Source organism: Eucalyptus grandis, chromosome 4 (genome assembly GCF_016545825.1).
Source record: "Eucalyptus grandis isolate ANBG69807.140 chromosome 4, ASM1654582v1, whole genome shotgun sequence".
NCBI classification, from domain to species: domain Eukaryota; kingdom Viridiplantae; phylum Streptophyta; class Magnoliopsida; order Myrtales; family Myrtaceae; genus Eucalyptus; species Eucalyptus grandis.
This window is the reverse complement of record NC_052615.1, coordinates 396,214-418,517: the sequence shown is the minus strand read 5'-3', so window position 1 is coordinate 418,517 and position 22,304 is coordinate 396,214. Positions and strand designations below refer to the sequence as shown.

At 38.8% G+C, this 22,304-nt stretch overlaps 1 protein-coding gene across 1 annotated transcript; it reads left to right on the top strand.

Annotated features, from left to right (window-relative positions):
* Positions 1-1,910: 1,910 nt before the first annotated feature.
* On the top strand, positions 1,911-15,323 carry LOC104442442. The gene is made up of 2 exons (XM_039311459.1): positions 1,911-1,960; positions 14,534-15,323. The coding sequence occupies exons 1-2, from the start codon at positions 1,911-1,913 to the stop codon at positions 15,321-15,323; spliced, it is 840 nt and encodes a 279-aa protein (XP_039167393.1).
* Positions 15,324-22,304: the final 6,981 nt, after the last annotated feature.

Sequence of the window (22,304 nt, the reverse complement as noted above, 5' to 3'; positions counted from 1 at the left end):
TTCAGAACTGATTTAAACCGGTCTGGGAACATGTTCCGAGTGATTACCCACCTAGAAACTCGTTCTCGAACTAGTTTTAGAACCAGTTCCCATACCGGTTTTGTAATTAGAAATCCAAAACCCTTTTTTTTTCTTCCCGATTTCTATTCTTACTCCCACAATCACATGATGTTTTTCTCTTGACTCTCTCAAACACGCACGGCACTCCTTTTTTGTCATTCCTCTTCCTCGCTTGCTTCCTTCCCTCACTGGCTCCCTCTCGCATTGTCTGATGGATGGACGATGTTTGTCGTCGACAAATTCTTGTGTATCATATGGATTGACTCGCATAATTTTTCTTTTGTAGGAGGAGTTATGCTTGCATAAATGAGTAGCTTCACGTAGTAGTTGTGGGAATAAGACTAATATTAGACCCATGTTTGTTGTTAATTCTTTGTCTTATGATTTTATTTATTATAATTAGTCCTGTAAATCCTTAATTTTTCGTTTAGTCAAATAGTTCATGTATTTATTTATTACAAGTGTTTAATGTTTCAATACAAATTAAGATGATTACGTTATTTTCTCGCGTATTAATATAAAATTTGAAGTCATATGTGATATCGGGAGATTACAAAACAGGTTTTAGTGAAAATAGGGTTATACCTGAAACCAAATTGGAAAAAAAAGATGGATCGGGTACAGGGTCCAATACAAATAGGATCGGGTATAAGGTATAATACGTAGGTGAGAAAAATAATAAAAATAGTAGGATTTCCAACGGGGCGAATATGACATAAATGGGTCCTTAAGTGTCATTTTCCTAAAAAAGTATCTTTTCATGCCAAATTTTAGTACTTGAAGTTGTTGGAGGAATATTTTATGACAAAACGGGGTCAAGTAGTCTCAAGGGTCAAGACTCAAGACTCAAGACTCAAGACCAAAATTATTCTACCCACCATGGAAAATCCCGAGGTTTATGGTTGAGGATTTGATTCATCCCTGGAATAGATTCTTTGGTTGGATAATCATTTGTTGGCCCTTCTTGGATTATTCCGGAAACCGAGATCCCGATTGTATGGGCGAACAGATTGATGGGGTAGTCGGGATCTTCTTGATTGATTCGTCCAACGGGTAGATTGGAGCTCAGCCATTAGCCACCTTCTTCCTCCCTCCCTCTATTATTTTTTTAAATTTATTTATCTATTTAATTTTTAATCAATTTTTTATAATTTAATTAATTTTTATATTAAAATTCAAATATTTCAATTGGCGCCAAAATGATGTCGTTTTTGCACCTCCCTTTTTTTTTTACGGGAATGGGACGAGTTAGCTCTCCGGCAAGAAGAAATAAACAAGAGACAAGTCACGTAGGTGAGAAAAATAATAAAAAATTGTTATGGTCAATATGAATCCTTCAAAATGAAATTTCGACAACGGTCAATGGTCTTGAGAACCAAGGACAAAAATTTCCGAATATGACACTTGGAAATGACTTCAATAAGAGAGACGCAAAGAATCATGCCATTATTTTTAAAAAATGAATTAATGAAGACGAAGATCCAAGAGGTAAGAAATCTATTGCACTAAAATCAAATGATGATTCGATGATGCAGATTCTGAAGATGATATGGATGATGAGGAGCTCGCCCTCATGATAAGAAGATTCAGAAAACTGAATAGAAAAGGCAGAAGGTTCATCCCAAAGAAACAAAGTTCTCGGAGACAGCGGACCAAGTCTGTTGATGATGAGGAACCAAACAAAGAAGTAGTTTGCTTCGAATGTAAAAAAGGGACACATCAGACCCAACTGTCCTCTTTCCGAAAAGAAAAGAGGAAAAGCTGAGAAATTTCGAAAAGCTCTTAAAGCCAAAACTGGAGCGATACAGAGTGTGAAGAGAGTGATGAGGAATATGCCAACTCCGTGTCTAATGGCGCAATCGGACTCGGACTACTGGATCGGACTCACGGTGAATTTGAGGTAAGTGATTATAAAATCCCTGTCAAAATCTCTAAATATATTGATGAGTTATGTTTTAGTCTTAAGACTTCTCTTAAAAGGATTTCCGAACTTAAAAAGGAAAACTCAGTTTTAAAACAAAAGGAAAACATTTTAGAAGAAAAGGTAAAAAATTTAGACTTGAATGTTTCTACTCTTAAAGAAAGTGAAGACAATCTTTCAAAAGAAAATGCTTTCTTAAAAACTGATTTACAAATATTTCAAAGAAATTTTCAATAGGGTCCGAAAACTTGAAAAAGTCCTTTCAATCCAAAGACCTTACTTTAATAAGTCGGGTCTAGGTATGACAAATTGAAACAATCCCTTTGATTGATTTTCCGAAAGTAAAAGAAAGAATTAAGAAAAGACCATCGAGAGAGGCTTATAAAAATCATTTCAAAAGAGTTTTTGTAAAGCCCGTAGGTCAAAATGCTTTAAGGTGTTCTAAGTGTGATCGGGATCATTTTGAAAAAGAGTGTCCTATGGTTTGGAAGCCTGTTAAGAGAGTATGGCCTAATAATGCTTATCCTACTAACACGAAAGGACCCAAGAAAATTTGGGTACCAAAGAAAGCTTGAGACTCTTTTTGAATGGAGTGTCTGTCAAAAGAAGGTAAAGTGGTATCTTGACGGATGCTCAAGACACATGACGGGAGACTCAAAATGTTTCATAAAGCTTATTAAAGTAAATGGTGGAAAAGTTTCTTTCGGAGGAAATAGCAAAGGAAGTATTGTGGGATTCGAATTGCGAAAATTGGAAATCTCACAATAAGCAATGTCTCTCTAGTGGAAGGACTCAACTACAATCTACTCAAAGATTAGCCAATTGTGTGATACCGGTTACAAGATCTTCTTTCAAGAAGGCATATGTTCTGGAATTAGCAAAGATTCGACTCAGCCTTTCATGGGTCGAAGGCATGGAAACATCTACCTCCTTGATGTAAAGCCAAATGAAGAACAATGCTTAATCTCAATTCAAGATGAAGCAATTCTATGGCACAGAAAACTTGGCCATATCAACAAGAAGCAATTAGCCAAAATCTCTTCAAAAAACAGCTTGTTCGAGGTCTACCTAAACCGCCATACCAAAAAGTCGACTTATGCACTCCATGCATTCTGGAAAAAGGTAAGAAATTCATTTAAGCAAATAAATCATGTATCTACTAATCATGTAATACGGTTGCTTCATATGGATCTCTTCGGACCAACAAGAACCAGAGCATTGGAGGTAAGAAATATTGTCTAGTAATTGTAGATGATTACTCGTTTTACACAGGTATATTTTCTTGCAAATAAATTAGAAACCTTTTCGTACTTTGAAAAGTTTGCTAAAAGGGTTCAAAATGAAAAAGGATGTGCTATTTCTAGTATAAGAACAGAGATCATGGAAGTGAATTTGAAAATCAAGATTTTACGAAATTCCGTGATAAATCTGGTGTTAATCACATATTTTCCTCTCCGTATACCCAGAGCAAAATGGAGTTGTGGAAAGAAAGAATAGATCTCTTCAAGAAATGGCTAGAACACTTTTAATTGAAAGTAAAATTTCTTCACGATTTTGGGCTGGTCAAGTTTCAACCGCTTGCTATATTATAAATAGAGTCTTTCTAAGACCTATTCTTGACAAAACCCCCTATGAATTGTTCAAAGGTAAGAAGCCTATTGTTTCATACTTTCATGTGTTCGGTTGCAAATGCTTTATTTTGAAAATGCAAATGATCGAGTTGGTAAATTTGAAGAAAGATCAGATGAAGGCATCTTCCTTGGATATTCTACATCAAGCAAAGCCTACGAGTCTACAACAAAAAAGCCGTCCGTGGAAGAATCAATGAATGTCAAATTCCAAGACTCGGTGCAAGATGAATCCGCGGACTCGGACGAAGAGACCGAATCCGCTCTAGATCTTCAAATGTCTACACATCTCAAGAAGCTTCTCGGATTCTCGGGAAGTCCATCATCAAGACGCTCATGGAGAATCAAATAAAGAAAGAGATCATCAACCCGGTAACCGGGAAGCACAAATCCAGTCATCCCAAAGATCTTATTATTGGCGAACTTAATGAAGGAATCCGCACCTTTTGGATCAAAAAGGCATGAAGAATCTAGTGCCGTGGCTCTCATCTCGAAATTGAACCAAAAAGCATAGAAGAAGCTTTATCTCGATGAAAGCTGGATCGAAGCTATGCAAGAAGAGCTAAGACAGTTCAAAATCAATGATGTCCGGGAATTGACATCTAAACCAAAAGGTAAACCGTTATTGGAACCAAATGGGTATTCGGGAACAAAATGAACGAAAAGGAAAAGTCAGATTTTAAAACAAAGCGAGACTCGTGGCCAAAGGGTATACGCAAGAAGAAGGAATAGACTATGACGAGACTTTTTGCAAGGTTAGAAGCTATTCGTCTATTACTTGCGTTTGCTTGTTACAAAAATTTCAGGTTATTCCAAATGGACGTCAAAAGTGCTTTTTAAATGGATTTATCCATGAGGAAGTTTTTCATGCCTCTTGATCGAAAAGGCTCGTATGGTCTAAAGCAAGCACCCAAATTTTAGTTTTATTACAAAATGGTTTTGTCAAAGGTAAAGTAGATACTACTTTGTTTATCAAAAAGGAAAACAAAAACTTTTTACTTGTTCAAATATATGTTGATGACATTATTTTTGGATCCTCTAATGAAAGTCTTTGCAAGAAATTTTCTAAGTCTATGCGGGATGAATTTGAAATGAGTATGATGGGAGGGTTAACATTCTTTCTTGGACTCCAAGTGAAACAAATGAAGGAAGGAACTTTCATCCATCAAGAAAAATATGCGAATGATCTTGTCAAAAGGTTTGGATTGGAAAATGCAAAAGATCGACATACCAATGTCATGTTCTCGAAGATAGACAAGGATGAAGAAGGGAAGAAAGTAGATCAAAAAGTGTACAGAGCATGATCGGTTCACTTCTTTATCTTACCGCTTCTAGACTCCGATATTTTGTTTAGTGTTTGTATCTGTGCTAGGTTTCAATCAGATCCTAGAGAATCACATCTCATTGCCGTGAAACGAATTATCAAATACGTTGCTTCATCTTCAAGCATCGGTCTTTGGTATCCAAAGAGGGGAGACTTTAATCTTTTAGGATACTCAGATGCAGATCTGGCCGGTTGCAGAGTCGATAGAAAGAGCACTCCGGAACTTGTCAACTACTTGGAAACAGAACGGTGTCTTGGTTTTCGAGGAAGCAAAGCAGCTCTTTCAAGACTCATGCAGTAAGCTCTTGGAAGGCAGATCGCAAATTCTATGGATAAAACAACTACAAGACTTTGGCATTGAAGACTCATGCACGTAAATCGATGTGACAACACAAGTGCGATAAATCTCACCAAAATCCAATCCTTCATTCAAGAGCAAAGCATATTGAGATTCGACATCACTTTATTAGAGATCATATTCAAAATGGAGAAATCTCGATTCAATTTGTTGATTCAAAAAGTCAACTAGCGGACATATTCACAAAGCCTTTGGAGAAGAATCGTTTGACTTTATCCGCCGAGACTCAACATTTTGAAGCTTGAAGAAGTTAAAGTCTAGAGACTCACCAACTCTAAGACTCTGATCTCTTAGACTCTAAGTCCTGAGACTCAGACATTCATGGCTAAAGACTGTAAGTTGTATTTCATCTAAAAGGTACTAATTGTCATTTAGTTATAATTAACTCGAAAAGGTACGATCTTTTTGGCAAGCTTATCGATTTTGAAAAGAAGTAATCGTTCACTTTCCTTGCACCGATTGAACTTCCTTTTTCAAAACTGAGTTATATATATACAGTTTTTTCCTTTCCCCAATTTTCAAAACCCTAAAAGCACTCTCCTCTCGATCAATTTCTACTCTTTGTTCATCGTCGAGAAAGTGGTCATTTTTCTTGGGAAAGCAAGTGAAGGAATCCTCCAATAGACAAAGAAAGATGTCGTCTTCGAGGAAATCATCAAGAATCGCAAACAGGGGACCACAAAGAATGAAGAAGGGACCGACACATTTCGATCTCACCGAGGAAGAAGACTTACCAAGTCAGCCGACGAGTCCGATTCGCTCTCCTCCACGTCATTCAGCATCTCCCGCCCCACAAAGTGCAAGTCACAACTGGAAGAAGAGATAATCGAGGATGCCGACTCAAAGAAGAGTTCAAAAGCCCTCCTTTTTGTATACTCTTTATCGTGCATTGAAAAGCACAGTGTACTCCATTGAACTATATAGATGACTTCCTTAAGGACAAAAATTATGGGAATGAGTATCTTTTCTCGAAGAAAATGGAGGAATGGGGAATTGCCCGAAAGGAAAAGCAGAGGAAGCACTTGCGAACATTCCAAGAGATCCTCGTATGCCAGGACAAAATCGATTGACGGGAACAATGATGACAAAATGTTCCTTGAATTTAAACCTAAAATGGGTGTGGCGGCAAAGGTGAAAGGAAATCGGATGGATTTGTTTAAATCCAAGGATCGAAAAAAAGTGTATTACTGTTGAAAAGAGGGGTAATCAACCCTAGAAGTGTCGATTTTGACTTCCGGATTCCATCAACTTGAACCTAAGAGAGAAGTTGAATTTGCTTCAACTTGAGACTTTCCGCTCCGACTCTGGCTGCACGGGTATGATCATCGACCGCTTATTTCTATTCAAATCTTAGCTTTTGGATGCGAATAGAATTTCATTCAAATGTTCGAGACAAAGTCTATGTGGTAGATGTGAATATGTTGGCGGACATAGTTGGAGTTGAACGGGACGCTATCTCCCAATCAAAGTCTCACCCGCTCGAACTACTCTGGATCTTGTCAAAGATAGGGATGTAGATAAGAAAATTATCTATTCCAGGATGAATGCCATCAACATTGTGCTTCACAAGATTGTGATCAATTGTCTCAGACCTAAGTCTACTTCAAAGACTTCTGTGTCTCTTTCTGAAGCAAAGTTGATGTATGCGATCAACTCAGGACGAAAGTTCTCTCTCCCGCACACTATTCTTTTCCATATGTACAGAACAGTGTCAAAAGACAAAGGACAATTGCCTTATCCCGGTCCGGTGACCAAGATCTTCGCACATCTGAATATTGAACTGCCACATACTTTTGTGTTCGACCGTGTGATAAGATGGTGGTAGGGCTGAAAATGTTAATGAAGATGCGTCTGCAAGAACTCTCTAAGGCAATGGAGAAATTCAAAGTGAAATCTCCAGTCCAGTCTGCTTCAAAAGGGAAAGGAAAGAAGGCCATTGGTGCTTCTTCGAAAAGAGGAAAAGAACTCTTATTTCGGGAGGATGAGGATGAGGATGAAGATAATGAAGATCCCACTATTCCAAAGACCGACAAGAACAAGACGTTTTGTGTCTTATCCGACAGTAACTTCAGCAGAAAGGTAGAAGAAGAAGAACAGAGAGAGAAGGAGAAAGAAGTTGAGGAAGAAGAAAAAGAACAGTCTGCTGATAAATCTGGAGAGAAGGGAAATCAAGAGCATGATCATCACTCTTCCCCTTTCGATGTCCTAGAGACAGGGGGAGTTAGCGAGCAAGAGAGGTCTCCACCTCATGCTGCTGAAGATCTAAGACAATCTCGGAAGACCCAGGAAGACGTTCGGGTCTCTCAATTGCTCAAGAAGATGATACGACGATTCCAAATGCGGACCGTTGAAGCGCCATCGTCCGCACACACACCATCCGAGAAAGCCAATGCCGGTACACGGACGGATGATTCTCAGATCTTCGTAGTATCATGAATATTCTTCCGGAAATGCGTAATCGAGATATATATTGACTGTGAAATCCAAGCTTTGAAGCATGCTGGACAAGCATCTTCAGTCTCTATGGAAGATAAATACAAAGACCTTGCTCTGCAACTTCAAGCCAATGCGAAGAGAGAAGAGGTAGCTCATCTGCGAGAAGATCTGAAGAAGCTCGAAGGAGTAGTCCAGTCAATTGGGGATTTCCGGATCGTGCGCATTCCCAAGCGAGACATGACTCCTTTCTCACCCTCTTTTTAATGATGACAAAATGGGGGAGAACCAATTTGAACAAACATTATTTTAAAACTTTATTTGAAGTGACTTTTGTGTTTATGTTTATTTTTGAGTATGACTTGAGAACTTGAACTTGAGTGTTAGATTTGAATTGGTTGTGGATTTTGATGCTTGACTAGGTTGCATTTATATCAAGTATTGTTACATGGTATTACTCATGAAAGACTAACCAATTTGTGGATGCGAGTCTGGTTGTTTATTAATCTTTATGAGTTAGCCATATTGCTTGAGAAATGTTTTTGGAGGTCAAAGTTGTTCAAATCTTCAAGAAAGTTTTGTCACCATCAAAAAGGGGGAGATTGTTGGAGAAATCTTTCCGAATATTTTGAAGCCGACAAAACATTTCTATCGTCTAAGTCTCGGATATCGATAGTTAAAGTCTCAAGCTTTTATAGTCTCAAGACTTTGTTATCTCAAGACTCAAGACTCAAGACTCAAGACTCAAGACTCAAAATTATTCTCACTGACAGTCTTTCTAATCCAGTGTTGAAGAAAATCCAAAGTCGAGGTTTATGGTTGAGGATTTGATTCTATCCTCTACGGAATAGATTCTTTGGTTGGATAATCATTTCGGATTCTTTAATTCTTATCTAAGATCAATTGAAGATCCGATGGTCGACGAAATAATCTTGGATTATTCTATTCTTGGAAACCGAGATCCCGATTGTATGGGCGAACAGATTGATGGGCTATCATCGATTCCTTAAATAGCTCGGATGATCTTCTTGATTGATTCCGTCCAACGGGTAGATTGGAGGAATTCCTTTGGTAAGTGCCAACGGCTATGATGGCATAAAGGAATATAAAAGGAAGATGTTCTAGTTGTTTTAAGTGTGTGATCGATAGAAAAATTCCAGTCCGAAGATCCTTGATTGTTAGTCGAGGCGAGCGAAATTGTACACAGAGAGTGTTTATACTTGGTAACGCCTTGAGCGAGTGTGGTAGATCATCTACACCTAGAAATCAAGGAAGATCAACACTGTAACAACTCTTTGATCATAGTGGAATCCAGCCAATCGGCCGTCGGTGCGTAAGAGTGGACGTAGGCTTGAATCAAGCCGAACCACTATAAACTGAGTGTTCAATTCTCTCTTTCCTTTACTCAGTCTTGCGATTGAATTTTTAACTGTTGCAAATTCTTTAATTGTTTAAATATCGTGCAAGCTTCGAGAAATTTTTTTATATACCTATTCACCCCCCCTCTAGGTACTCGTACTAGCTATTTCAGAAGTGTACTTCTTCCAGTGAGAAAACGATAGTCCTAGACCCAAAGACCCCCGTCCTAGATACTACAAGGGCCATTGGAGCATTTGTTTCGACTATGACAGGACCCTTCGAGAACCCTCCCACTTCCGCTCTCTCGAAAGCAAGGTTCTTCTGCTCTTCTTCCTCTCGACTTTCGTCGGCCCTGTACATTTCCACTGACCTATATTATAAGTTTCTGGTGAGAGTGTAGACCAACTCAAGTTACATGCCCTGTCATTTGAAAGAGTCCTTTGGTCAGCTTGTTTCTTCTCTTCATTACCCCACGCATCTGTGAACTGACCTCAGCATGTCCTTTGACTCTATCCGTATATGGTCTTGCTTTGACTAATTAACTAAGGTGACTGCAAAGGGTCTTAATCTGATGCGTTTGAAGACATTTTCGAACTCTTTGTAAGTGCCTCGTACTTGTTCTTCGACTTCATTGAAGTAAGCTAGGTAAATGACATACATACAATCGATCGATGAACATTTTCGAAGCTATTACAAGATTCAAATATATATAGAATCATGCATTTAATTAATAGTTTAAACTTTTAGATCGAAATGGCTGTTTAAAAGCTATGTATATATGGATCATTTGTTGATTGAGGTGAAGATCCATCGAGCATCTTATATAGTTTCAATGGGGCAGATTTCACAAATGCACGAAACTTTGAGAATTTAGGAATGAAAAGTACATCGAAAGTGTAGATTGATCATGGCCAAGTCACACCTAAATCATAACTCAACATCCTGCACTCGCAGTGAGGCCATGAGCAATACATATAACATCAGGAGTTTCACGTGATGCTCATCAGACGACGACGGCAATGGTCGAACAGGAATACAAGAGGAGTAGTCATCCCTGGGAGTGTTCTGTCTCTAACCGAAGGAGCTCCCAGTAGGGCTCCTCTTTTCTAGAAATCCCCTCCTCCTGAGTAAATTCATTCCCTTCCAGCTTAGTACTATTACCCCATATATAATAAGCTCCTCCAAGTACTACCCTTGCGACGTTGCATTATAATTTATTACAAACATAATCCCACGGCCATATCACGGTACTGACAGCCCTCACATCGAGTATTATTGTCCTTTTTTTTTTTGTCTAACAACAAGGTGCAATTTCTGTTGCTCGCTTGAGCTAGGTGGATACGGATCCACCAGTTTTGTATATAATGCAATGGGATTTGCGTCTGTATAATGCGGTTATCTATCCATTCTTCTGTTCAAGAATGGTTAGTCTTTACATTAAATGAAGCACGCTCCCTTGAAATAATCTAAAGTGATCATCATGCTACGTTCCATTGTGATGGGCTGTGATTAAACATGGATTGAACTAGCCCTAATCATGCAATTTACAGCTAAATGTAAATCCCAATTTTTTGTACCTTTCTTAAAATTAAGCATGCAACTGCCTAGTCATGCGTTGTGGCAGACTTTGGGAGTCGAATCCCTGACCTGGCAGTTAGGAGGCCAGGCCTCAACCAGCACAGCCATGCGTGGGTGGGTTGCTAGGCTAGTCTCCCCTGAGATATAGTCGGTGCTGTGCTTCTGTAATGTGAGCTAGACTGGATTCTCGGTAAAAAAAAAAAAAAAAAAAGCATGCAACTGCCTTCAATTAAATACATCCTAAAACCAAATAATGATAGCAAGATATCGGACCACACACTCAAACCATTTAAGGTTTTGTTTAGATGGCTTAAGCGATGAAGCACTCATGTTTTTTTAGCATCTAAGATGAACATGCTCTCGACATAATCTTTGATTGTCTAACTTAATTGTGACTGCCTCTTACCAGACTGATCTCAGTCTCATCAGCTCGAAGCAACATTTCTTCATGGTCCTCAATAGCGTGGTTTTTGCAGCCTCCCTCTATGCATTCTCAGCCTTGCCTACCTTACTTGCCTTTTAGTCGAATTCTGATATCCATTGAGGTCGAAGGACTTGCCACAGCGTTATTTTACGGCTCCTGGCTCTGGCTGCGCACCTTGTTGTTGCTCCTCTTCCATGCGTGTGTGGGTAAATCACACCCAAGTTCTATACTGAATCGATGCCAAGGAGAAGAGTCGGCAACTTCATAGGATCTAAGGATCAAACGAATTATTTACTTGAACTATTCTTGTCGCGACTGCATACGATCTGCGTTTCTCGTCTTCAATTTTGCAACGACTAGACTCTTTTCAGTAGTTGCATGTAACGGATTCATCTTTTAGTTCTTTAAAATCTGTTCAATTATCTTTAACCCTTTGTAGATATAAACTACATTTAGAATGATAGTACGTACACTGGAGAAACTAATCTTAATCGAACCTTTCCTCCTATTTAATATAACTGGTTAAGTGCATTCCTGTGATGTGTTCGAACTATGTGAGTAAATTTCGCTAATTGAATGTTACAATCAGGACACGAAAGTAAAATTTCATTTAGGCCGGAGTCCATCCGATTTCACAAAAGTGAAATTGTTAAATTATATCTCAAGTTTGAATTCATTATACGATATCTGATATGCGCAAAACATTTACATGCTGAAATGAGAAAAACACGTCCGAGGAGCATTTAATTAAAATAAAGGGCGCATGGTAGGAGCCGAAAGGATTCAGCCCTAGATATGAGCTTCTACCGTTGGAAATGAAGGCCACACCATGTGTTGATTTTTGTGGCCTTGTCATTTGTCAGCATGAAATCTTTCTGAAGAGTTGATCGTGCGAATTCCTTCAACCTCATTAAGTGCACGCACATGGCCATGTGCATGCATGCACGTAGAAAAGAAATTGGTCAACACTTGCTGCTTCAGAAGCTATCATGTAGGCGCCGAATTCCCTCTCTTCTTGGTCATCTTTTGTGGGCTTCTCTCGTTTTATTATTGATAAAGAAAGAGGGAAGGCGGAAGCTCTTCTATGTGTGTCAGTTTATGCTGCTCACGCTCACACGCTATCATTAAATGCATGGAGGCGCATGCTTTGAATCAGCACCGTTCTGACAATTGGGGAATACAAGTTTGTTTTTTATTTCCTTCCCTTCCACCGATAAAAGGAGAAAGACGTCTGGAGCTCGTAAGTTACGCAAGAAAGAGCCAAAGAAAAGAGCTCGACAGTGAGCGAAAAGAAAGAGCTCGAGAGGGAGTGAGAGGCGTGAGCTCAGAGAGGTTTGTGCGTAGTCGAGTCCATTGAGTGTGAGTTGTTAAACACTGTGGGTATCGGATATAAAGTAGGGTTGGGAAACACTTGAGTGCACGAGTGATTGTAATCCTGTAATTCTCCGATTTATAGTGAATTGATTTGCTGGCTCTTCCCGTGGACGTAGGTTCCGACACTTGGACTGAACCACATAAATTTCTGGTGTTCTTTTCTTTTATTGTTCCTCGTTTTATTTCGATCGATTTCTATAGCTCCCGACATAATTGCAAAATACGCGATCCGCTTCCGTTGCAACGCCGATTGAAAACAAGAACTTTGTGGTTGAGCGATGCCATCCCCATATCCCCACAATTTCTACAATCTTGCCCCCCAATAAGTTTTTGGTCATCCAAACATCGGCAAATCTGAAAATATTTTCTCGAAAATGATTGTTCATCGTACAAACAGACCCTAAGTCTTACAAATCTCTAAATGTATAATCTCTCGTCCAGAGAGATCCACAGAAAAAGAGCAAAACATGATATCAAGTATCAGCCCCTCAGTCTTTATTTTCAAAGGCCTTGACAAAGAATAGGTGGAAGTGTCTGACCGCAATAAGCAAGAGTTACATGTTCATATAACGTAGTCGCATATGGTCCCTCATCTAGCGTACTTCAAAGTAATCTCCATTGGCACCCTAAGATGGATATTATACTTCTCAATGAGAACTGAACCATACGCACGGAGCATGCAAGAGAAATGTGGTTTGAATATAAACAACCAGTTTAATCGTTCTTGATTATCATCACTATTATTATCGTTATTATCGTCTTTTGTAAGCCAAATTTTCAATTTACGTTTTGCACTACACATACGGGCCAAGCTACACAGAAAAAAGAGAGCGGCAATTTATCATCCAAACTATCTTAAGCTCGTGATGCTTCTAATTTGAGTTCATTTTGTTAGGATTCGTTGCACAATAAAAAAGAAAAAAGAGTAAAAGCGATAAAAAGAACTTGAAACGTAAAATTTTGTCCTGCTCCACCCTTAAATTAGGATTACGTTCAGCTGAGAATTCCATTATATTACCACATTGCATCGCTTTGATACATCCTTCAATTTACAAGAAAAAGTGAATATATATATATATAATAATAATTATTATTATTCATGAGCTCAAATCCAAACTATCAATAAAATATGAGCTCAAACTATAAAAACCCTTTGACGTTGAGGGGGCATTGCACCATACAAACCCCATCGAGCGGCCCCTTGGACACTAGTGCTATCTTGTCAATGGGGAGTGTGAACCACAACCCAACATATTCCAACTTACCGAACAATATTTTGGTTGGAGCATATAGCGAAAAAGGAAAGAAAACAAAGGGGTGATATGGGGATCTTTTGTTTACAGATTATTTAATAGAGAGAAAAAGTATGATTAAAATTGTTCCCTTTCAAACCCCGACAAAACACACTTTTGATGAGCTCTAAAGCTCTAATTCTCTCTGTGTTGGATGGTTTTGGATGAATAATTTCCTTCCAACTATTTCCATCATAATCTCTCTTATCTATCACAGCAATAACTCAATTCATTTGATTCTATTCCTTTGTTTTTCCTTATTGATTAGGAAAATCTCTTTCCTTCTTTTGAAATCAGTCCATCCAAACATACCTTGAAATCAGTCCATCCAAACATTCCCAACACAAACATAAATTAATCACTTTGTGGACGGAAAAATTACTTCTTGATCAATTGATTCTTACGCATAAAATAAGGTAGTACTCTCTTCAAAGCCAAAAAAGAAAAAAAAAACTCATATATAAAATGTTATTGAATCCTAAATTTTAACCGGCATAATTATATCGTAAACTTTTACGAAAAATCATACTCATTTAGGTGATCAAATTTTTGTGATTTTGCCTATGTTACAACTCATGGGCAATACCTTGCTATCACATAAATAAATTCGGGTGAAAGGATCAACGCAAACTTTTGAAAAGGCTAAGGACCTCATCACATTGGTTGAAATGATGGCATTCGATAAATTAGGTTTTTTTTCTTTCTTTTTTTCATCTGTTGTTGTGTCACTAGCACTATTTGAACTTATAGAGCATGAGCTCACTTTGTGCACAAAATTGAAGGAATACATACTTCTTTTTGTTTCCTTTGCAGTTCTTCCAGATCTTCGAGTTGTTCATTGGGTATACAAATGTGAGTGCAAAGAACTTCCAGAATCAGAAGGCTCTGGAAATCTTCCAAGATCAAGGTGGCGATCAAGATCTTACAAAGAGGTTACGCCGTCTAGAACGTCATGCAAGATGTGCAACTCCCCACCTCTCTCTATCACAGTTTTTTAGCGCACAACTAACTGTTTATGAGAAGTGCAAAATGCTTTTGGGCATCCGAAATGAATCCGCTCGCAACATAATTCTTACAATATCTACGTTAGTTGCGACTGCCAGTTACCAAGCCGCGCTCACTCGTCCAGGAGGATACTGGCAGGATAACTCTACAGATCCTCCGGCCAATTCCACTGTCGTTAGCGCCAATACCAGCAGCAATGCTACTGGCAAACCCCATCACGTCGGAAACATGACCATGAACGGTCTGACGCTATATCTATTCACGATCCTCAACGGCACGGTTTTTTGGGCCTCTATGTGCACAATCTGGGCCACCGCTAGCACACTGTTGCCCGGCACTCTCATGGTTTACTTCTCTGTATCCATCTTCGGCATGGCCTTCCTTGTGACCTTTGGAGCCGAATTCCCGAAATCCCAGGAGGCTGGAGGAGATTTGGTAGCGATATTTTATTTTTTTCTGATGGTGGCCGTGTTGGGTCTCCCCTTATACGTGAGGAAAATTTACATTGGAGTTGTAAACCGAATCGATGCCACAAGGAGGCACCCAGGCAACATCCTAGGAATGTAGGGTCGAAAATAATCCCGCTGGTATTATTTACTTCGGCTATACTTGTCGCGTATGCAGATAATCTATGTTTCTAGTCTTGAGATTTGCAAGAAATAGGCTCTCTTTTTTCAGTCGCGTGTAATGGACTCCTCTATTAATTTCTTAATTCCTAATTAGCTTTTATTCTTGCTTGACGTCGGGACTTCGAATAGCTTTTCTCCTAATTCGACTTCGTAATTGACTCAGTAAAGATGAAAAGCACTGAGTTGCAGCTGCCAAATACAAATGCCGGACGCATACACCCACAAAATGCAAAGCGGGAAGTCTTTCGACCTAGCCCAATCTAGGAAAGAAACGTTATGATAATGGGTTGAATTTACATGGTTTTAGAAACATTCAGAGCGGGGAGATTTGAACGGTATCACCGTATTTGGTCTCATTTCGTGGAGAGAAGTCAAGAAATTAGGAGGGATGAATATTACTCCCTTCCTCCCAATCTGCTACTTCCAATTCTCTTTTTTGACAAATTTCCCGTGCGGGCTCTATCCCTAATACAGTTTTACTGGTTGATCCATTCTTTTTTCTTCGTTAGTTTCCTTAGCGATTCCTCTAATCATTTTATTTCTGTCCAGTATTAATAGACTTTATATGTAAAAATCAGTTAAAAGGGTAGTGCTTTTAAAAAAATAAATAAAGTCAAATACTCATAGTAAGATAGTTTTAATTGTTCTCGATTATTTTAATACACACATATGGGGCCGTTTGAAAATCCAGTTAAGTGCTGGAAATGAAAAATTTAGCACTAGATAAGATTAAACTTTTATGATAACCCAATTAGCATTTGACTTAAAAGACTCAAATTAGTCTAAATTCACTTAATCTAGTAATCAGTGTAATGAGTAGTAATTACAATCTTCCCAATTATATTGTTAAAACGTAAATATAGTATTTAAAAAAAAAATTACTGAACAATTTCATTCTGTATTCAACGCTTAAATTATCAGCGCTAGCGCTTATTTTTATGTTTTTTTTTTTTTATCAAAACAAGCTCACAGTTCCATTTCAAAAACTGCTAGTGGGAAAAAAATCTTAAGCTTGTGATGCTCTGAATTTGAGTTAGTTTTATTTGGTCTACCATTGTTTTGGTTGGAGGATATAGAGGAAAGGGAAGGAAAACAAAGGAGCGATATGGAGATCATCTTGCTTACAATTTATTTAATGGAGAGAAAAGATATGATTAAAATTGTTCCCCTTCAAACCCCTACAAAACTCCTGTTTTAGTGAGCTCTAAATCTCTCTATACTGGATGAATAATTTCCTTCCAACTCTTTTCATCATAATGTCTCCCGCCTAATATCTTTCCTAATGGCAATCGAGATGTTGTGTAGAGGTGTAAATGATGTCGAACAAGACATTGTGCTCCAACCCTCTCTCTATCACAATTTTTCAGGATGGAACTAACTGTCTTTGAGAAATACGCAAGTTTTTTCCATCATCTGCGATGAATACGTTCGCGACCTAGTCCTATTGTCTATCTTAATTGCGACTACCACTTGCCAAGCCATTATCCCTCCTTCGAGACAATATTAGTAGGATTCTTCTTCCAATCCCCCGGCAAATTCCACCGTCGTTACGGCCAATTCCAGCAGCACTGCTATAGGAAAACCACATTAAGCTGGAGACCCTATCCTGAACAGTCGGCAGTTATACATTACATGGTCTTCAACATGGTGGCTTTCTTCGCCTCCATCGGCGCCAATCTAAGCCACTGTTGTTATGTTATTGCCGGACGCTCGTATCGTCTACTTGTCTGTATTTATTCTCATCGTTGCCTACTACATGATTACCCTTCAAATCACATTCCCGAAGCCTACTGGGTCCATAGAACGTCTCGGAGTGGGATTTCTAATGGACTCGTGGAACCATGTGGTATTACCCCCATTGGTTAGGGGTGTTAGAAGCGAACCAAATTGTAATTTTATGCATTTTCAGTTCAATTCAGTTTTCGGTTCGGATAATGGCAAAATGATTGTTATTTTTTCTGGTTTGATTTGGTTATGAGCCAGACTAAAATTCTCAATAAAAGTTAAATGCCCAACTTAAATTCTCTTTTCTTTCTCATCCCTTACTCAGTTCGGTTTCAATAAGCAATGCAAGAAAATGAAAACCAAACGGAACCGGATTTTCGGTTTGGTTTGTATTCAGTTTGCAATTCGGTTCAGCTGCTCTCTCTATCAATTCGGTTTGGATCAGTTTGGATTTTGAAAACCCGAATCGAACCGAACTGTTGACAATCTATTTTGTGGGTAAGGCATATGCAAGTTCTAAACCTAATTGATGCCACAAGGAAACTCGTTGTCAACTTCCTACGATTAAAAAATCAGAAAGTTCCCCAGTACCATTCGCTGAAAATTTGGTGGAGTGGTGTTGCTGTCGGCTGATGAAATGGTTTGATCTCCGATTGATGGACACCCTTCCTCAAGGTTTTGCCATCTGCTCCTACTTTTCCCTGGTTAAACAATGGACAAGAGTCGGGCCGAAAAAGAATAAATAAAGGCTAGGACTCTTGGCTTCAACCAGCAGTAGCAAATGAAGATATCGCTAAGCTCCATTACTTGGATGTGCTTTACCCTCGCATAGAAGGGGAGCAACTACACTGCGCACAACAAGGAGCCCGCTAGGATAGGTCGTACGACCTCAGTGGATATTAGGAATTCGATTATAAGGCAAGTACAGAAGGCAAGGCTGAAAATGCATATAGAAAATTGAATTATGAACGAGTCGGGCGCCAGTATCATAGCAGTGACCCTGATTGTGGTGATGGAGGCAGGGAAAACCATGTTGAGGACAATGACGTAATATATAGCTTATATCTGGATCCTCGACGGTATGGTTTTTTCGGCCAAACGTAGGAGTTTTTCTGATTTGGGTACATTGATTAAAATTATAATTTACCAGTTTACAAGATTAGTCTAATAAGATGACATATAAAGATTCTTAATTAATTTAATATGGGACTAGTTTGTGTGGGCTAAGTGGAGGCTGACCTGTGATGAGAGAGTCTGTGGCTGAAAATTTTATAAATAGTGTTTTTAATTTTCATCTAATTGTGATGCACAAATAAACTCACATAAGGAATGGTTATGGAGTGCTAATCGTGACAGGCAGTCTCATTAAGCTAGTAATACAAAAGGCAATAGAAGAGAATCACTTGAACTTTGGATTGTCATTATTCTGCATAAAAAAATGATAGATTCCAGATCAAGTGTGCAAATCTCTTTTTTTTATCCATTACTATGTTATATATTTTAGTTATAGAGATATTGGGACACCATTTATCGCGGCTTACATTTTCGGCCACAATTGGCACATTCTGGGTCAGCGCGCTATGCCGTTAGTGCCTGACACTGTCCAGGTTCAATTCTCTTTATGATCTCAGCCTTGCCTACCTTATTTGCCTTACAATCGAATTCTAGAGATCCACTGTGGTCGCAAGACTTATCCAAGGCACATCCAAGTTCTAAGCCGAATCGATCCCACAAGAAGATGCGTCAGCAACTTCTTAGGATTTGAGGAATAAAAATAATTTGCAAGTACTATTGAGTGCATATATTCTATATTTCTAGTCTTAGGCTTGCAAAAACTAGACTCTTTTTATTAGATGCATGTAATGGACTCATCTTTTAATTCCTTAATCTGTTCCATTGTCTTTAACCCTTTTTAGATGAAAACTAAAATTAGAGCGATCCTTTTGACCTTCCCTCATGTTTAATATAAGCAATTCATTTTTGATATGTTCGAACTAATTGGGTAAATTTCACTAATTGAATGTTACAATCAGTACTCGACAGCAATCCATTAATTTCGCAAAAACGCCAACGCAAATGAATGTGACAATTTCATGAGAAATAACGAAAGACAAGAAAGGTAAATAATATAGCTTTGTGGTTGAGCCATGTAATTCCCATGCCCCATAATTCTTACATTTTCCGTCCATCTATTAGTTTCCGGTCATCCAAATGTCGGCAAAAATAGAAATAATTTGCCAAAAATAGTTTTTAATCAAATAGGCGGGCCCTAAGTCTTTTTTTTTTTTTTTTTTTTTATACCGAGGATCTGCCGGGCCCGAAGTCTTATTAATCTCTCCTGAAAAAAAGAATGTCTTATTAATCTCTAAATAGATGATACCTCGTCCAAAAAGATCAATAGATGAAGAGCACAACTTGATATCAAGTATCAACCCCTCAGTCTCTCCAGAGAAGAGGTCGAAGCGTCATGACTGCAGGAACCCAAGATCTACACGACCATATAACATTGTCGCATTTCCTCATTTAGCGTACTTCAATGTAATCTCCATTTTATATCAATTTGCACCCTAAGATGGAGATTAGTATACTTCTCAGAAAGAAAAGGAAATCCAAAGACTTACAAAGCCCTGTCAAATTATTTGAAATCCAATTTTTGACCCGGAGAAACACTGGCCAAATTGACAATAGCACAAGAAATGATAATACGTTGGGGCAATCTCTCGAAGTCCCGTAATGCAACGGAACTTACAAACTAGCATTTCCACATCCATAAATTAGCATGATGGTCAGGTGAGGCGGAAGGTACCGCTAGTTATGCATGCAGAGTGCAGCTTAGAGAGAGTTCCCCATGTTTAATTGGAGGCTTTCGATCGAGATAACATGTGTTTTATCACCCTTGGCAATCCTAAACGACGAAAGACGTGACAACAAGAAGTCCAAAGGGTCTTACGACCAACGCAAAAGAGTAGGTATATATGGTGTCATCGTTTGGCAAATTCTACACAAGGGGATGACCTCTGATGCAGGGTCGGCAGCCTTTAAGGCCTAATAGGTAGTAGGACCGATAACGTCAGCAGAAGAAGTTAACTGGAGATCTTGCAAATGCCCGAGCGTATGTGCCTTCGTGAAAATATTAACAGTCTGGTCAATCAATGAGATTGAGAAGAGATGAACGATGCTATGAAGCATGTGATAGCGTATGAAACGGGAGTCTATTCTCATATGCTTGGTGCATTCATAGGAACTATTAAAATAACACTCTGATTGTCGAAATAAATGATTGTTCCACCGTTACAACGGACGCCCACATCCTCTGACAACCATCATAATCATAGTAATGCCGATGACGTATCAGTAAGAGCACGACATTCTGAGCGCGACATTCCGCTGTTGACACTTGAACATCGCCGGCAAGTCAAACATGCATTTATCAAGAAAATCATTTTCAGGTTCAAGTTCCCTGATCATGGCAAAGGTCGATCCTTGACCCAAAATAACTTATCAATCCACTCTCACTCCTCCAAGTGGATACTGGCAGGATTCCATTTCAAATTCCCTGGCCAATTCCACTGTCATTACTGCCAATAACCGCATCAAGCCGGAAACCTGATCCTATACGGCCGGCGGCCGTATAATTTCGCGACCTGCAACACCATCGCTTTTTGCGCCTCCATCGGCATAATCTGGGCCACCGCTATGACACTAGTGCCCAATGCGAGGATGATATCCTGGACTTTAGTCATTCTCGCCGCTGCCTCCTTTAACGCCCTTCAAACCGGAGTCCTGGAACCGTATGAATTTTCACAACGTAACGTAAATACAATACACTGTATAGAATCATTGTACCTCGCGTTGTTTCTCCCCCTTCTCATATGGTTCAAGCACTTTCGAGTTCTGAATAGAATCGATAACATGACGAGACCTGTCGGCCACTTCCAGCAATGGTAGGTTCAGAAAATCTGCAAGTATTTGTTCGCTCTTATTTATTCCTGTCATGAGTGCATATGAACCATGCTTCTAATCTTAAGGTTTGCAAGAAATAGACTCTTTTTATTAGTAACATGTAATGGACTCATCTATAAATTCCTTAATCCTTAAAGACCTTAAATCTTGCTTGAAGTTAGGACATCGAATAGCATTTTTCCTAATTTAATTTCATAAAATGATGCTGTGGAAACGAAAAGCATCAGGCGCAACTTGAAAACATGAACGTCCGAAGTGGGATAAGGCTAATAAAACGACCAAGAGGAAGGTAAATCGGTTGTTTTAAGAAAATTGGAACTATTTTGTAAATATCTAGCGGATGAGCTTTTGCAGAAGGAAAATAGTTATGCAGATGTAGATGGCCTATCAAACATAATAGAAGAGTTGAAAAGATTGAAGATATTGTAAGAAAATATCTGGTGGTTTGGCCTTCCACTTAGCCTACGTCCATTCTCCAAAACTTAATATGGTCGTAACTAATCCTATTAGCTTCGTAGGAAAAAAAAGAAAGAAAATCATATGTGTAAATTAATCCTAAACCTTTCGGCAAGTGTGACTTACACTCCAAAACTTTTATGTAAAATCACGGTCATTCAAGTCACAATTTCCATGAATTTGCCTATGTTAAAACTCACATAAGCAACTACTAGCTATCACATATATAATTTCGAGTGGAAGGACTAAATTGCATTTTCTTGTTAGAAGACTTAGGACTTCCTTACACTAATTAAAATGATTGAATCTAATAATAAGGTTTAGTAAATTTTTTCCCTTTGTACATCGGTCATTGCATCACTGACATCATTCGGACTTATATAGCATGAGCTCACTTTGTGCACTATAGTAATGCTTGCGACAAAGTGATTCAAATTGAAGGTAAACATTCTTCATTTTGTGCCCTATACATTTCCTCCAGATCATTAAGCTGTTGATTGGTTAAACAAATATAAATAGGAAGAACTTCCAGGACAAGACAGCTCTAGAAGTCTCCCAAGCGAATCCTAGTGGCAATCAAGATGTAGCAAACGCGTTACGCACGTTGAGAAAGACGTTTTACTCCTGCCCTATCTCTATCACAGTTCTTTAGTATGGAACTAACCGTGGTTGAGAAGTACGCACGTTGTTTCGGCATCCAAGATGATTCCCTTCGCAACATAGTCCTTCTACTGTCTATCTCAATTGTGGCTCTCGCTTACCAAGCTGCTCTCGC